This window comes from Mizuhopecten yessoensis, unplaced genomic scaffold (assembly GCF_002113885.1).
Source record: "Mizuhopecten yessoensis strain PY_sf001 unplaced genomic scaffold, ASM211388v2 scaffold8813, whole genome shotgun sequence".
In the NCBI taxonomy this organism is placed as follows: domain Eukaryota; kingdom Metazoa; phylum Mollusca; class Bivalvia; order Pectinida; family Pectinidae; genus Mizuhopecten; species Mizuhopecten yessoensis.
This window is the reverse complement of record NW_018407734.1, coordinates 4,068-23,418: the sequence shown is the minus strand read 5'-3', so window position 1 is coordinate 23,418 and position 19,351 is coordinate 4,068. Positions and strand designations below refer to the sequence as shown.

The window sequence follows — 19,351 nt, the reverse complement described above, 5'->3', positions numbered from 1 at the left end:
TAACCATTCTGGAAAATACCCACGTAATGTCCGAGTGCTTTTCCAAAGGTAACAGTGTTAATGTTTCCTTTGTTAGTTTTTTTATCATCAATGAACATGTAACTAATTAACGCTTTATCATAACGATTGTTTGGTTTTTATTAAAGCTTATATAACATTGAAATATTTCTTTATAAAGCACCCTACTCCTAGCAGGATAAACATTTATAGCCGATGAAATCTACCGCTTTGTTGAATTGCAGGAAAGAATAGATCAATGGTGTATTAGTATTTCGATGGAGTTTTACGTGTAAGATATCTAGTCGGTATGCTTTATGTGCTCTTATGGATTGGAGGAGCCTAAATACCTTCTTAATCCCATCTTAATATGACCTTACCTATTGCGCTGACGTTAAACTCCGAACAAACAAACAAAACTTGCTCAATCCATACATAATATTCAGATATATGGTAATGTTTTGTTGTCGTTGAATAGGACGAATTTCGATAATTAATTCGCTGATCCTCGAAAACATGAAATTAAAAATAACACAGAACCCCATACTTTTTTCCTTGGCACAACTGACTACTAAAATATTCACATGATACTGCTTAAAAGAACGGATCAGCTTTCGCTCTTTTTTCGGGTCGATGCGTGTGTGGAGGCATGAAGGAGATGTAGTTTATCTAATAAATCCTTTTTGATATATCCCCACTTCTTGTTGTCGTTTTCTTGTGATTAGCAATGATACATTTAAGAATCCTATAGATTACAGTATTGAAATAAAAAAAAATGACTAACAACGCAAATCGTCATTACATTATCATAAGGTTCAGTTTGTATAACCAATTAAGAAATAAATTTTGACTTTCAACATTTCTATAATATTAGCTTTTAGTATATGTCTTCAGTATGTTTATGACCTCCTGGGCACATGACATTACATTCGTTGTGTTTCTCGCTAGGTTTCTCTTTAGATTCCATTAGATAAACAAGCAAACTATCTGACATACGACTTAATATTCGATTTTGCTATTTTATCTCATGTGATGTACAACGGTTTCAAAATACATATTTGATATCGCGCTCTACATGTGCCTGGTTATAGCATGCCACTTAAAGGCGCTTTTCTGTCCTTAGATGTACAATCAATACAATATATCCTTATATAAAAATATTTGAAGGATTCGTAGGAGTGCCTTATCAGACATTACAATGTAACCACATTCATTGTACTAGGCCTATGCCACCTGGCTAATATCTCCTCATTTGCGTGTGCTGCCGATACTTTTTTCTATTTGAACTCAAATGAATTTATGTCGGCCCAATGGTCATGCATGCAGCTCCTTATAGCGAAATCTTGTTGGCGAACACATTCAATCCTGAATATGTACATGTAAATCGATAAGTTGTTAATGGTAAAATAATAGTAAAATATTTATCTTTCGTCTTCAGCACACAAGCACAAGACCTCGACTCGTTGTTGGTATAATAACATATCGTTCAGAAATGGAAATATTCCGCTCACGATAATGTCTGGAGGGCCACCAAAATAAACAACAAATCATTGTTAATAAACAATATTGTTAAAACGTAGATCTTTTGATCCCTGAGAATTTCGTTTAACCAAGGTGGCTGGATTCATTTTATCTCCCGTTATATCTAGAGACGTATATAGATAGTTCATCGATGATCTCAAACATAACGAATACGTGTTTTATCATAGATCATAATGAAATCGCATCGATGGATATTACACTATGATAACATACATAACTGTTGATATTTTTGTATCTCTTAACTTTATATCTTCTGTTCAATCACAATAAAATGGCTTGGATAAGATAAGTTCGAATAAGAAAAGGATATTGTATCATACTTTTAATGCATAAAATGTCTCTTATCATAAAACCACACCTATGATGCATGGACATGTTTCTACCTATGACTTGCTTTATACATACCTTCGTCATTGAGGGAATACATGTAACCGCGGTAAAGACGACTACATTGTACCGAATACCTACCTGTAGATAAGACAAACATTCAGGAAGTGCTTATAAACAACAATGGTTCGTCCTGAATATCCCGAAAAGTTACTGTTCCTCATATTCTACCTATTGGGTGAGTATTTTATCATCTTATGTCACTTATACTATGCATACAATCATTTCTGCATTGTTCGAATATTAAACTTTACTAAAGCGTAATTTTCAATAATGTTAAAAGAAACATTTGAGATGGCGAAGTTAATCTTATTTAGCTGATTTTGTTTATATTAAATTGCGTTATTTATTTATCTAATTAATGTATCATGCTTTTATAGAAAAGATATTTCCCATTTATTTTCAATTGTATGTAGTATAACCAGACAACTATATAGTGTTTGCTACTTGTTGATTAGTTTTAAAAGATATATGAACAATCGATCATTGGTGAATTTTTACCTTTATCACAGGGAACTTTATACCTAGTACACCTCGGTTTATTGATTTTTTAACAAACAAAATGCATTTCAGTTCATATTGTACAGGTGCACATTCCTTTCTTGATCTATGCTGCTAGATAACGAACTAGAAAACATACGTTTCTACAGCCAAAGTCTACCTTATATCTATTGTTCATTGTAACAATTACAAGAAATGCATAACTGACTAGAAATTGGCCTCATGTTGACCACGCAAAAAAACCATTGAGGCGTTAACAAAACTGTAAAAAAAAACTTAAACTGTTTCAATCTTGATTGCCTTTGTATGCACAATAACTGTCTGAATAAAAATAAAACACCAGCCGAAATGATCACTTGCAATATGAACATACAGCCAGGCTTCTACACAAGAGAAGGGCTACTGTAATTAATTGTTTCACATGTATATCCCAAATGAATATATATATATAATTGAAAACATGGTGAGCGGGGTTCACATAGATATTGAAATGGTTGATAGTAATGAAGCGGGATATTTGACCCTTTAATTTTGACCGATTGCCTCGAAATTCAAATCAGATGCAAGACTAAATGTTACCATACCATTGTGTAAATATGAGCTAAATATATTGATGAATTCATACTCTACAAGCTGTTTGCTTGGTAAGTAGTCGAAAATGATCATTGCCTGTAACCTATAACCTCTTAACCTTTACCTATGACCTCTTAACCTTTAACGATAACCTCCAAAATCTAATCGTGTCTTGATATCACCATACTTTGTTGTTAATATAAACTGAATTTGTCGGCGAGTTCATAAAATATATTGTACACAAGATTTTCAATACGGCAGAACGGACACACACTGACAAACAGTACTTATAATGTGATTACTATATAACCTATATTTACCTTTTAGTGATCAAACAATTTGATTCAAATTTCACAACCTCTATATGTCATTGCATAGAACGCATTTTGATACGAGTATGGGGTGTCTGCAGAATTCAGGGGTTTACTGTAAAGTGTGTTCTTCAAAGTAGACAATGGATAAACAAAACAAATGATTTGTAGCAAACATTGCAATGCATGATACATTTATATGCTGTTTTTTCTTCTATTTTTCTTTTCGATATTGAGCAAAAACCGTCAAAAATGTTTCCATACAAGATAATATATTTTGATTTTGTTTCTAAAACGTATTGAAACGTCAGAAAATGAACAGAATATAATTACAACTGTATACAATTATGCTGTAAATTGAGACACATCTTAACACCGTTCAAGCCGATATAGTAAAATGTATCCCATTTAAATTGGTATGTTTATATAATTTTGGAATTACAACACCTCAATTTCGAAATCATACTTGACCTATCGCAGCTTAAAGATGTTTGTTTGAATCTTCAACATATAATTTGGAGAACTGTTTTATTCTAAAATTTAGTTAATTTTAACTACGGATTGATACTTAATTCAATTTATGCTGATAATTCAGTATTAATGTCAAATGAGAAATGTAATTAAGGTCAAGGCAAATGCAAATATGTTTATACCAACTCTGAATGACTGGCACCCACGTGCAACTCATTAGGATGAAAGAAATCTGCAGCCAATAAAAAGTTCATTAAGATACCACAATCAGTGTGTTCAGTTTATATTGTCATCTTTTTCATTTCTTAACACATTTAGAAAAATGTCAATAGCTATACCATTGTTGCGATTCCTTTCGTTAACAAACAGTTCTATAAGTGTGCGTGTTGATTAGAGAGAACTATAACTACAAGATGATTTTCTCCAAAAACATATGGAAACAAATGGTGAAATATCATCTGTTTAATGATTTACTCCATTGAAAAGTCCCGTGTAAAGCTTTTCTTTATGTACGCTTTTTTTTGTAACACGGAGATAAAGACATAGTAGAAAAGGCAAAACAAACTATAGAAGTAGGATCAGTCACATATACCAATTTACCATAAAATGTGGTTATTTATTATCTTATGATTTTATACATGTATACATGTATAAGGATTGACCTTCTTTTTGAAGGTCGGCAACGAACATATTCTTTATGGAGCGCTAACGTACAACATAGAATATGGTCGTTTGTCAACTGCGTCCATACTACCGTATACCGTCAAAATGAAGGTCAATCCTTACATATAAAAACACCTATAATAGCAAATAATTATATTGGAACAATTATCAACCCAAATATGTTCTTTTTCGGAAGAACTAGTTCTCAAATGTTCTAGTTCTCTACATAATGTAATTGAAGAAAACTTCATTAAAATGGATTTAAATGGGGACTACAATTATTACTTTTGTTGCCCATGGAAACAAAGGTGCGGCGATTCCTGTCCACGGGACCAGTTGCAACACGTACGGTTCTGTTAACAAACACTGTTCGTCTGGCTATCACTGTTGTGGGAGACGGTACAACAGGTACTGTTGTATAGACGATGACTTCTACTACGGGGGCATGTAAGTACCATGTATTTGTAATGTCATTATAAGTACACGTACAGTAACTGTCACAGCGACACAATCGAATATGTTAAGGCGATTTCAAGTAATAAACAATATGATAAAAATGCGACCATAGGACGTTTAACGTCGGTATTACCCAGAGTCTTAGCATGGGGATTACCGTCCCCGTAACAGACAGGTCAGGTTGTAGACAAGCGGGACTGTTGTGACCATGCACAGTGCTACGATAGTGGTGTCGATGACGACGCATTCGTAACATATCCCATAAGCGAAACTCTTGTTCATATATATTTTTATATTATAAGAAATATTTCAAATATGTGATATGATAAACCCTTCAGGCTTGCAAAACAAACGATGCTGAACGACCTTTATGTTAAGGGATTCTATATAATACTATCATGTACAAAATAGTCCATGTTTGGTTTGGTATTGTAGGGATGGCGGTACCGTCGCAGGTACGGTGGTCGGGTGTATAGTGGGTATGGGCTTGTTCATAGCTATGGTCGTATGTCTGTGTGCTGCATGTAACAAGAGTGGAACAAGAGGTGCACGAATTATTCATCACAACTCGGCACAACCCACGGTGGCTATAGTGAATACAAGCAACATGGAAGGTATAACCGTCTCACACGAAACGATTGTTTTCTCCTACCCACCACTAGTCACTTACTTTGTAGCATTCGGAACCCACTCTTACTTCGATACGTGCATGGTATCTTCTACATTAATTGCTGTCAAGCAATGATTTTCTTTTTTTTAGTTTCAACATTTTATGACATAAACTTATATATACATACAATGTACATGGGTGTCTAGAATCGCCTTTAAATAATGTACATACTGTTCAAAATGTTCGATCAAGTATCAGTATTTGTCATAAATATATATTGACAATAAGTATACATTCACATTTTTGATATAAAAATAAACTTCCGGATATTCTTGTCCCTTCTCTATTTTGACAATGTTGGTTTGTATCCCTGTCACGTGACTGTTTCAGTACAAAATATCGAATAGCTTTAGACATGTCGTCTTTCTTAATGTATTATTTATACCGGAACTTGTTTCTACGGTCGGTCACTGGATTCATTAACATTCCACTTAATGTTTCCTTAACGTTAAACGTGTTTATGCAATGTATACTGTTAGGTATAACAATCTTAATAACGGTGTACGTTACTGATGATCTATTTTCTATAACAATATTATCATGATGTAGTTTTATGTTAAATATTAAACGTTATAATATATATATTATCACTATATTTGAGGTAACAACGCCTCTATTGTGTTCCTTCCTTCAGGGTACGTGACGTCCAGCTTCCAAACCAACTCAGGAACAGCATATCCCCAACAAGGATCTGCCCAAACTTCGACTACCTTGGCGTTCTCTGGTCAATTTGTACAGCCTCCACCTTATTCTGTCAAATAGAGGTACAACTGTACATAACAGGATAGCACTGAAGCGTCCATGTGTGATATACAAACAGAACTATGTTTATGTTTTAGAATATAAATTTCCATTCTGTAATTTAATGCACAGGCATATCGAAACTGATCACATGTTTGTAGCTGTTCTGTCTCTGTGTGTTCAGTGAAACAGTAATGTGTCATTACAACTTCTTTGTATATCATTACTATTAAAGTGTTATTGTCCGAATGCATAATGCTTTTTTGTTGTTGTTCTCACTTACACACGGTAGATGTATTTCTCGTCGTTCTATAGAAATAACATGTTACATAATAGTGTGTACATTAATAACCACAATGTTTAATACCAAACATTCTTTATACACAATATATCTCCAGCCCACACGCCGGCATACACACATGGGGAGATATCAGCCAGGTGACATAGAACTTGTCCTTATCCCCCGAAAATGCAGCTCCTGCAATTTCCTCGAAATTAATGTGATTAATGTATTATTTAATATATATTTGATTGATATTAATTGTATTAATTGTTTATCTATGTATTGTAAAGCGCTTTAGGTGGTCTTATTCTAGCTAGATAGGGCGCTATATATCAAATAGTGTACATGTATATTCATTGATTTATTATTTAATACAGTACTCTGGTTTCAAGTCCGACACACATGTGAACTTTCCACTTTCTGAAACACATTTAAACATTAACTGTTAGAACCCAACCTCATGTTTTGTAAGTGACCATCATTAATATCTCGACGATTATCAATAGAAGAGGGAACTATGGGTACCATGTTATCTGATCATGGTGGCACAAAATAACTAACATATAAAATGTGTGCTATTGTTGCATTCAAAGATAGACGGATTTTTAAGTATTTTATATATTTTTCAACGACGTTGTCAACGCTTCAGAGGCTACAAAGCTTTCTAAAGAAAGAATAATATCAAGGTACATTAAGATAAAACACGAATATGTGAAACTCTGGAAATAGATTAGTCAAACACAACTATGCATGACCTCTCCACACTGTATACTATTAACCACCCTGATAAGTCAGTGTACCTGGGTTGGCCAAGACTCAAATGTTTGATATACAAAATAGAAGTTTTAAATTCACGATAAGAAACATTTAACCCGACTCCGATATGGCGTCCTCTGGTTGTGTTTTAGTTTTGTTATGTCTACTACTTGGAGTCTTACGTAAGTATACATATTTTTATGTTTGACAACATTATTGTTATATTCACATAAGGTGTACAAAGAACATGACTCATTGTGACAACAAAAAGATGTTTTAAAAACAAAATGTAAAATACACGTATCACACAGTGCGAATCATCTTATTTATATCAAATGTACAAAGACTGTGATGTGCGTTATACACAAATCTATTAACATCTGATAAAGAAAGAAATTTACAAAGACATCCTTAACTAGTGTGTACCAAGTTGCAGAGTCGTACCTTTACTAAAGTGGATTTTCCTTGTGAGATAAATAATGTTCATTTATGTGCCCTTTGGTTTCGTTTCATCACTTTCCTGGTCCTACTTTGAGTACGTGACATTACTACATTACTTGAAATTGACCTATATTTGCTTGGCGGATGTGGTCGATGAAACAGATGACGCTGTCCATCACGGAACATCTGGTCTACCTTTCCTTCAATTCTATCATTTGATTGTAAGTTTGAATACTTGTCTTGTTCACACTTCCGTATTGCCTAGTTTCTTCATTACATTGACGTTGGATTGGAACGCTTGTTTTCTATTTTCGTGAGAACTTCCTGGCAGCTGATAGTCATAGTCTCATATGGAAGTATTCGATATTCTTGTGCGAAGTGAATTTGCCTTTGAAAATGCTAAACCGTTTGCCGTTTGGTTTTCTATCACTTTCCTGGTTCTGAGTCTTTTTTTTCAAGATTAAATCGTTACTTAATTCATATAATTATTTGCCATTGTTTGACCTTTGTTCGATTTGTTGTTTTGTGTACATATTGGCATTCGTTCGTTGGTGATGTTGTTGTTGGGGTTTTTCTCATTTTTTTCATACAATACATTTAGTATCTTCCAATGTTTGGTATCATTTAAGGCAACCATTCTTTATATATTCTCCACGATCAGTTCTCTTTCTTGGTCCATAAGGTGGCTCAACCCTTTCTCAATTAACCAGTGGAATTCGTTGAAACTTTCATACAATGGTTATGCAAATATGCATATATGATAATCAAAGCATTCCGATAGATTGGGGATTGTTTGGAAACAAATACCAAGAGAAAATGATTTTTTGTCAATTCTTATGATCCTTTTATCCTCTAACATTAACCTTCTCAACTATCCTCTAACCTTAACCGTTTCTATTATTCTCTAAAATAGACTTTCTCTATTATCCTCTACAATAAACCTTCTCTATTATCTTGTAAGATAAACCTTATCTTTTATCATCTATTGTTAAGAGGATAATATAGAAGGTTTGTTTCAGAGGATAATAGAGAAGATTTATTTTAGAGGATAATAAAGAAAGGTTCATTTAAGAGGATAACGGAGATGGTTTATTTTAGAAGATAATAGAGAAGGTTTATTTTAGAGGATAATGGAGATGGTTTATTATAGAGGATAAGAGAGAAGACTAATTAACATAATAGAGATGGCTATCATCTAAGATAAGCAATCTCTTTTATCCTCTAATATAAACATTCTTTATTACTCTAATATAAATAGTCTCTATTATCCTCTTAGATAAACATTCTCTCGTATCCTCTAAAATGAATCTTCTCTATTATCCTCCAAGATAAACCCTCTCGAGTATCCTCTAGCATTAACTTTCTTTCTTATCGTCTAAAATAAACCTTCTCTATTATCCTCCAAGATAAACCCTCTCTCCTATTCTCTAACATTTACTTTCTCAATTTATCCTCTAAAATATACCTTTTCTATTATCCTCTGAAATAAACCTCCTTTATTATCCTCTAACATTTACCTACCCTCTCAACCTCTAAAATAAACCTTTCCTATTATTCTCGAAAATAAACCTCCTCTTTTATTTTCTTTTATAAACCTGCTCTATTATCCTCGAAGAAAAACCTTTTTGTTATCATCTAAAACAAACCTTCTCTATTAACCTGTATGATAAACCTTCTCTATAATCATCTAAGATAAACCTACTTTATTATCCTCTAAGATAAACCTACTTTATAATCCTCTGACATAAACATTTTCTCTTTTCCTCTAAAATAAACCTTACCTATTATCCTTTAAAATAAACCTTCTCTATTATTCTCTTAAATACACCTTCTCTTATATCCTCTAAGATAAACCTTCTCTATAATCATCTAAAATAAACCTACTCTATTTTCCTTTAAGATAAACCTTCTCTTTTATGCTCTAAGATAAACCTTCTCTATAATCATCTAAGATACACCTTCTCTTTTATGCTCTAAGATAAACCTTCTCTTTTAGCATCTATCATTTAGCTTCTTTAGTATCCTCTAAGATAAACCTACTCTTTTATCTTCTAGATTAACCTACTATTTTATGATCTTAGATAAACCTACTCTATTATCCTCTAAGATAAACCTTCTCTTTTATGATCTAAGATAAACCTTCTCTTTTATGCTCTAATATAAACTTTCTCGTTTAGCATATATCATTTACCTTCTTTAGTATCCTCTAAGATAAACCTTCTCTATTATCTTCTAGATTAACCTTCTATTTTATCATCTAAGATAAACCTTTTTCTTTATCATATATTATTAACCTTCTCCATTATCCTCTAACAAAAACCTTCTCTATTATTCTCTAAAAATCCTTCTCTGTTATCTTTTATGATATACCTTCTATATTATCCTTGATGTTTATTCCTCTTACATTATCCTTAAAGACGGCTTCCCAGTTTATTATCATTTACGACGATTCCTCTGTTTTATATACGCTCTGAGATGATTTTCTCCTAACTTAATGCCCAAACTATATTTCCTTTATAAGTGATGTGAACAGTACGTAAATAGTATAAATGACAAAATTTCGATCCAATTTTGAAAATAGACTATCATACAATTGATAAATTCGAGCTTAAGAAGATTTTGATTTCATAACATTTGGTATACATTGATCGATAACTGCTTGTCTAATATACTGTGTGTCTGTTATTTAAGAAGCTGAAGCGGACTGCGACTATTATAATGGTTATCAATACTGCTATTATAGTCACAACCGTGGGTAAGTAGTTTTGATGTCACAGGTTACATGATACATCAAGCAGTCAAATAGTTCACTCGCCACTTGAACATCTTTTGTCACTTAATTCGGTCAAATTTTCCTGCAACACAATTATGTGTGGAATTTGTGTGCATTTGACAAGATGCATGTATAACAATGCGTTTGACTAAAGAAGTATCAACTTTTGACAAATGATCACTGAATCTGACTGTTTAAAAACTGCTTTATAACTCTTGTTGCCTGCAGGTGATACATATATGTGTGTTTGTGTGTGTATGTTTGGTTTAGTCTCGCCTAGCAAACATTTCTAAAATACCTAGTCTCACCTAGCATACATTTCTATTTTCACACCTAATAACAAATTGGTTATAGTCTAAAAAATGTTATTATAATCTTCACTTTTTATTACATCGCAAATGTCAATATTGATAAGATTTATTCTAACTTTGAGCCGTGGGCCCATCAGTAAATACATGATACCTGAGATGATCGATGATCATTATATACAAGATAATTAGTTAGGGGGTTCTGATAGCTTAATTTAAGGATAATTTTCCTAACATACAAAGCTGTTTACTATATTGGATACTTAACAAATGAATAGCGTTAACAGAGTTTTCCAATAATGTTTTTGTCAATAAACCGTGCTCTAGGATTTTGAAATTTATCACATATTTTTAGAAAGTGAAATTCATCTGTTATGTATGTGGAGTTGCATTCCTTCCGATGCCATTTAGTTCTCTTATAACATTTTTATATCTCACAGTGCCAATGAATGTTAAGAAGCACTTAATCTGGTCAGACATATTCTATATTTTTTGTGTAATGTTGAAGAGAAAAAAATGTACCAAAAGTTGTTAAAGGAGGCACGGTGGTCTAGTGGTAGGACGCCGGGCTCGAGACCGAAGGGTTCCGGGTTCGAGTCACGGCACGGCACAGTGGAGTAAAGCATCTTTGAGCAAGATACTTTACTCCGCTTGTTCCAGTCTACTCAGCTGTAAATGTGTACGGGGTTAGGCAGTGCAACAATTGTAGAATACTAGCTGTGAGCGCCGAAATGGCAGCTCCAGCTGTATGCTCCCCAGGGAGTTGAGAAAGGTATACGTACCACGGTTAATAATTTGTGAACCACTTTGAGACGACCTACGAACTAGGTTGTGATAAAGCCGTATATAAGAACCTCGAATTATTATTATTATTATTACATGAAAACAACTTGATGAACTATCTATCGAAGACTGTTCACCTTGATCAATAATTGTATCTCTAATTATTTGGTTACTAACACTAGGGATTCAACCACATAACTACAAAAAACATAAGGTTTATAAATACCAACCCTTACAGTTTTAACCAATAAAAACATTTCTATCACCACAGAAGTTTACTAAAACCCATACTTGTTTGATACAATAAAGATTTCACTAAATGAATATCCACCTAATATTTTATACTTTTAAACCGGTTGCTGATTACCTCCAAGGGGAAGCGACAAAATTCACAGTATATCATATTATAATTTGATAACTTTTTTCACATTTTATAATTTCTTGCAAAAGCTCAGATGAACTTTTTTCTACATACAGTGTACATACATACATGAACTCCAGACTTTACTTCCATAACAAGTACGGTATCAAAAAGATGGAGCATGGTTTAAATCTTTAATTGCAAATTTGAGCATTTAGAGAATGATACAAAGATACAAAGGTAGAGTTACGCCCTTGAGTTGCCAATTGTTTTTGTATGTTATTGAATTTATTACTTGAGCTTAAAGTTAGACCCCTATAAGGGAATCTTTCTTCACATTCTGCTATGCTACCTTTATACTTGTAATACTATATTTTCATAGTTATAAATTCTTCCTCCCTTATGAAAAAATATAATTCTTGTTTTGTCTAAATTTGCATCTAAATTTCACTGCTTAAAATGATTTTCAAAAATAATAAACATTTCTTGAAACCCTTCAACTGAATCGGAAAATGATGAAGTCTAGTACTTAAAGTGAAAAATGAAAAGTAGTATTTTGAGGAAGTGTATAGCATGAGGCGGAAAAAATGGATATTATCTTATGATGAAGAGTTTGATATATGAAATGGAAATATCCTGAATAAATAGAATTTAACAACAACGATAAGTGCTGTCCTGTTTCCCTATGTATGCATTTATACGGTAAGACACTTTATAGTACAGACTATAGTTTATCTGTAATTAAATCCTTTTGTTCTCTAACTGACACCAAATCTCACCTATCATACATCCAACACCTTACCTGTATATATGAAAATACCAAATGTATGCTAGGTGAGACGAAACAATACCTAGGACAAAAATACCTAAGGCAGACTGTTACACTGAGAGGATAGCCTTGCGTAGAGCTATTGCTGGCCTGGGAGTGTTCTCTGAGTGCCAACATATTTACCAACAACAGGCAGGTGTTGTTTTATGAAACAATGGCAAGTCAATAATATATTGTTTTATATAAAGGCTGTATTTTCACATAAATATTCACCTGAGATTACCTGTGTTTCATACTACACACTTTCTTAGAAAATGTTTGCTTCGATATTTTTTAACAAACTTAATATGTAGAATCTTCAAAACACCGAAAAGTGTCGCCTTGCATTGTGAAGAAAAAAATACGAATATATAAGAATAAAGAAAACGGTTGAAAATACAGTAAAAAATTCCTGTATCTGTGATAAATACATAGTCCCTATATATTCCTATATCATCTGATTTTGCTTTCAAAGTAAGGATTAAAGATTATTTAACTCTGTATATTCATTTTACAAAATTAAGAAAAAATATTGATTGATCGAGGGAACATACATACATTTGTATTTTGTATATGATGAAGGCTGAAATGTTCTAGCACGTACACTGTATTAAGCACTAATGAACGATTTATTTTGAAATGTTGAAAGTCTGAAAAGTAATCAATTAAATTCCGAAAATAAAAGAAATAGGAAACTGAAAATATTAAAACAAATATTTGAAATTAAAGAAATTACTCAAATGAAAGGAAACTATGAGAAAAGAAATATTCCTAAATTGAAGACAGGGAAAACCTACTGGTATCATCCTAGATGGTGAAGGCTGAGGCGGCACCTGCACAGATTGACCTATATATATGAGAGTCGAATAGATAAGCCCCCAGTACAATTACTGGGAACTTGGTCGTTTCCCTCTAGAATATACAAGAAGGTATAGAATAATTAAATATTTAAACTGCTCGACATAAAAATTGTATTTTGTAACTGTATATGAGTTTTTATTAAAGAAAAACACCGGTGTATGCTTCAATTGGGTACACTATATAAAGGAGTTGCTATATACTCTTGGTTTCGGTGAAGTATGGCTTAGCCAATCACCATCGAATGCTAAATCTATTTTACCTTGTATACGTCGAAGAATTTTTGACCAAGCTCAACAATATTGGAGGGGTTTATTAGAGATATTAGAGAATTCCTCGAAATACTTTTTTTATTTAAGCATATTGTAAACTATTTGTCCATTCAGTTTTATTTAACTAAGTACATGCCTTAGAAATATAGAATATGTTTAACAAAACTTCGTATGTCTACACATTCTTTGGAAATTGAAACCGGTCGTTATAGAAATATCGAGCGGAATAGGAGATATTGTGCAATTTGTAGGTCGACTTCTGAAGTAGAAGACGAATATCATTTTGTATCGAAATGTGATATATCAAAAAATACTGTTGGCAAAAACCTTCAATGTTTAAATTAATACAGTTATTGTGTGTCAATAACAATAAGGAATTAAGCCTTCTCGGCAAATTTATTTTTGAAACAAATAAGATAAGAGCTCGTACTCCACTTTTGTCTTGCTGTTTACACATTCCTATTATTTATTGTATATAATATGTTAACTGTACTCATGGGCCGTAAGGCCTACAGTCAATAAATTGAATTGAATTGAAAACAAAATACATACATACAAATGTATTAATCCTTTTCATTTCAGAAATTGTTTCGTTATGTGCCTTACCGTGTTTGAATGCCTGGCATGCTTTTTATAACTATCTACAGGAATGCCACATGTATATACATACCATCTGCATACTGTGACGTATTCGGGTACCATTCTAATAGCCACAAGTTTTATGAACATTCCTTAATTAAGGAAATTCCTTGATTTAAAATCATCTTGTATATGGTAAAGCATTTTGAATTAACTAGATTTCTCTTCAACTCCAATAACGCTACCATATGCAAAGAAACATAAGAACCTTTTGTAGGTAAGAGAACCGTTATGAAACTGATTCCCGAATACTTATTGAGGGCATTGCTCAAATAAACAATAATACTATTTTATTTCTAAAACCCCATTGATTCTTTAAAAATGTTTTATGTTTATCACTTATACATATGTAAGGTACTAATAAATACTTACATATTTGGTTTCCTCGGTAAATGACTTAGATGTATACTAATAAGCGTGTTGTGAAATTTTAATTAATTGTGCTTTATAATTACATGTAAGTTATTTATCTGTTATTGAAAGATCAGTTCCATTGATATTATATGAAATACTATATGGATCAGCTTGTTAATATTATTAAAAATATAAAACTAAAGAAAATTAAAAAGTCAAAAAAACAATCCCAATGGCTGTTACATGTACAATATGGTCAAATCCATTCTCGACAGTCAGTGTTACTCGTTACTCCATCTTCAAGTCTCATAAAAAAAAATCAGGTGGCATAGGTCTAGTGGTTACTGATTGTATGAATTATATTTCTATGTAAGTGTAAAGCGCGTTAGAGTGGCTTAATCTAGCTAGATGGGACGTTATATAAAATGTCGATATTATAACCATCATTATTATTATTATTGTAGTTTGAAACTAAGATCGCCCAAATCTTCTTTCATGTATACATGACAATTAACACAGAAAAACGTGTTTCTCCATTACAGGGAAGGTACCGTTGGAATAATAGTTGGTATAACGGTCGGATCGTTGGTTGGTCTCGGCATGCTCATATCACTGATCGTGCTTGTGTGCTTTCTCTGTAAGAGGAAGGGGCCAAGTGGTGGACATATTCTGTACTCTTCAGGTCAGTGTGCATTTAGAATACATAATCTGTTGTCAGTACAGCTTACTTTATACTGGGGTCAGTAAAGCTTACTTTATACTTAAGTCAGTAAAGCTTCCTTTATACTGTGGTCAGTAAATCTTACTTTATACTGTAGTCAGTTTATATAATCTGTGGTCAGTACAGCCTTCTTTATACTGTAGTCTGTATACATGTAGCTTACTTTATACTGTAGTCAGTCCTGATTACCTATACTGTAGTCAGTATAACTTACTTTATACTGTAGGCTGTGTAGCTTAATTTATACTTTAGTCAGTACAAAAAATATGTGGTCGGTACAGCCTACTGTATACTGTAGTCAGAATATATATCCTGTGGTCAGTAGAACTTAATTTATACTGTAGTCTGTATAACTTACTTTATACTTTAGTTAGTACATATAACCTGTGGTCAGTATAGCTTACTTTATACTTAAGTCAGTACATATAACCTGTGGTCAGTAGAACTTAATTTATACTGTAGTCTGTATAACTTACTTTATACTTTAGTCAGTATATATAACCTGTGGTCAGTAGAACTTACTTTATACTGTAGCAGGTATAGCTTACTTTGTACTGTAATCAGTACAGCTTATTTTATACTGTAGTCTGTATAGCTTACTTCATACTGTAGTCAGTACAGCTTATTTTATACTGTAGTCTGTACAGCTTACTTTATACTGTTGTCAGTACAGCTTATTTCTACTGTAGTCAGTACAGCTTACTTTCTACTGTAGTCAGTACAGCTTACTTTCTACTGTAGTCTGTATATTTTACTTTATACTGTAGACAATATAGCTTACATTATACTATAGTCAGTATATATAATATATGGTCAATACAGCTTACTTTATACTGTAGTCAGTACAGTTTACTTTATATTTTTGTCTGTATAGCTTACTTGATACTTTGGTCTGTATAGCTTACTTTACACTGTAGTCTTTACATATAATATGTGGTCAGTACAGCTTACTTTATACTGTAGTCAGTACAGCTTACTTTATACTGTTTTCTGTACATATAATCTGCGGTTAGTACAGCTTACTTTATACTGTAGTCAGTACATATAATATGTGGTCAGTACAGCTTACTTTATACTGTAGTCAGTACAGCTTACTTTATACTGTAGTCAGTACATATAATCTGTAGTCTGTATAGCTTACTTTATACTGTAGTCAGTACATATAATCTGTGGTTAGTACTGATTATTTAATACTGTAGTCAGTACATATAATATGTGGTCAGTACAGCAGTACTGACTACAGTATAAAGTAAGCTGAACTGACCATACATATATATACTGACTACAATAGTAATTAACCTGTACTGACTAGAGTGTAAAGTAAGCTGTACCGACTACAGTATAAAGTAAGCTGTCTGACTAAAATATAAAGTTAGCTGATATCCTGATAACTTGACCAATATTCAAAAACATTTTGAAACATTGATTATGAATTTCAGAATTAAAGGAGTAACCTTCCCCCCTTTCTCTTAATTAGGAAACAGGATAGCAATCCAACCATCTACCCCCCAACCAGGACCGGCGTGTCCTCCAACTCAACAACAACAACAACAACAACCGGTGTACGTACTCTCTGGCCAAGCAGTGGATTACCATCCTTCTCCGACTACACACCAAATACCCGGACAAAGCTCGGCGTACCCTCAGCCTCCCCAACCTGCGACTACACACGAGATACCCGGACAAAGCTCGGCGTACCCTCAGCCTTCCCAACCTCCAACTACTACCCAAATACAGCAGTAGTAGGATACTAGCACACCACAAGCTGACATCTTAACACGGCTCATATGAACAAGACCAAGCATCTATATAGACACCGCCGTTCTAAGATCGACATTAGTTGTACAACTTAGTTTCAATTATTTTAACGGTTTATTTTTGAAGAATAAATACATTTATCATTAATCTATTTAAAAGTTATTTTCAGAATTTGAGAGATTGTGCTTAGCCATACCGAGTACGTTATATCATACAATATAACTATTATTGCTAAAAAAATAAATAAATGTAAAAAAATGTGGGTGTTTTTCTTCTTTGTGTGCAAAACAATCACTAGAAAAACAAAGTCAGGAAACACTTCAATGTGTTTTTTTTCAAAATTTAATTAGCAGACACTGAAAACTAAACAAAGTACATATTTGCACCATATGGACATTACGGCCATGCCAGGCTCGTCGGTGGTATAATTAAAAAAGAAATGAAAATCCATATATAGTGTATAAAGCGTTGTAAAGTATGTAGAAAATAGCAAAAACCAAAATGTGTCTTAAAGTATTTTTTTAAGTTGTATCGTTACAAATTCACAACTTTGACTGCAACGGAGAAGTTACTCTTAACATAAGATCACGGCAAACCGAGGGGAGTGACAGTCCAGCGGAATTCTATACCGCCTGATAACGTAAACTATTTCCAAGACATACAAAGTAAGGCGTGCCAAAATGAATGCAAACTACAAGATCACGGCAAACCGAGGTGAGTGACAGTCCAGCGGAATCATATACCGCCTTATAACGCAAACTATATACTAGACATACAAAGGAAGTCGTGCGCAGATGAATGCAAGCTACAAGAGCACGGCAAACCGAGGGGAATGACAGTCCAGCGGAATTATATACCGACTTATAACGTAAACTATTTACTAGACATACAAAGTAAGTCGTGCCAAATTGAATGCAAGCTACAAGATCACGGCAAACCGAGGGGAGTGACAGTCCAGCGGAATTATATACCGCCTTATAACGTAAACTATTTAATAGACATACAAAGTAAGTCGTGCACAGATGAATATAAGCTACAAGATCACGGCAAACCGAGGGGAGTGACAGTCCAGCGGAATTATATACCGCCTTATAACGTAAACTATCTACTAGACATAAAAAGTAAGTCGTGCCAAGATGAATACAAGCTACAATATCACGGCAAACCGAAGGGAGTGACAGTCCAGCGGAATTGTATACCGCCTTATAAGGTAAACAATTTACTAGACATACAAAGTAAAAAGATAAGTATTTTTAGACACATTTTCATTCAATCTCTCGCTTTTGCATCATCATCTTTTTCACACCAATAACTGCTTTAACCGTATTCCTCCCAGATATTTGAAAAACACATTTTCTGACTTTAATCCAAACAAACGTGCAGGTGATCCTGAGTCAATAAATTTTACACATGAGCAAACAGGTTTTTGTTTTTTTTCATTACATTACAACAATTGCATGTATGATGCATTTGTCTATATTTTATTATAACCATCTTTCATATTGTTAACTTATCTATTAAACAATACTTTTATGCAGGTGAATATGATACGATATGAATCTACAAAATGTGATATTGACCGAGGTGAAGCCGCGAGGTTAATATCCCTTTTTCAGGTTCATATCACACCAGCACAAAATCCCATACCTGTTTTACAGTATATACTTCAACAATAGAATTTAAAAAGAACTCTAGACTCTGATTTTTTACGCGAGCCTCCGTGTAAAATTTAGACAGGGTTGAATCCAACAGTTCAGCATCGCAGATTTCGAAGACATCGTCAAGGTTAGATCTTTTCCTTAAGATAAGCATTGAGGACACGCACTGCATGCTCGGTGGTCTTTTTGTGTGAACAGCAGTCCCGTTACAGACGTATGGACGATTACCAGTACCGGAGACCGCAGTCCCGCTACAGACGTATGGT

The 19,351-nt window shown here is 33.3% G+C and overlaps 2 protein-coding genes across 2 annotated transcripts; both read left to right on the top strand.

Annotated features, from left to right (window-relative positions):
• The first annotated feature begins 1,925 nt into the window (after positions 1-1,925).
• On the top strand, positions 1,926-6,559 carry LOC110456653. Its single transcript, XM_021507512.1, has 4 exons — positions 1,926-2,104; positions 4,754-4,892; positions 5,337-5,515; positions 6,206-6,559. The coding sequence occupies exons 1-4, from the start codon at positions 2,050-2,052 to the stop codon at positions 6,331-6,333; spliced, it is 501 nt and encodes a 166-aa protein (XP_021363187.1). The 5' UTR covers positions 1,926-2,049; the 3' UTR covers positions 6,334-6,559.
• An 8,948-nt stretch (positions 6,560-15,507) lies between these two features.
• LOC110456647 (cell division protein ZipA-like) lies at positions 15,508-17,621 on the top strand. Its single transcript, XM_021507499.1, has 2 exons — positions 15,508-15,630; positions 17,147-17,621. The coding sequence occupies exons 1-2, from the start codon at positions 15,549-15,551 to the stop codon at positions 17,410-17,412; spliced, it is 348 nt and encodes a 115-aa protein (XP_021363174.1). The 5' UTR covers positions 15,508-15,548; the 3' UTR covers positions 17,413-17,621.
• Positions 17,622-19,351: the final 1,730 nt, after the last annotated feature.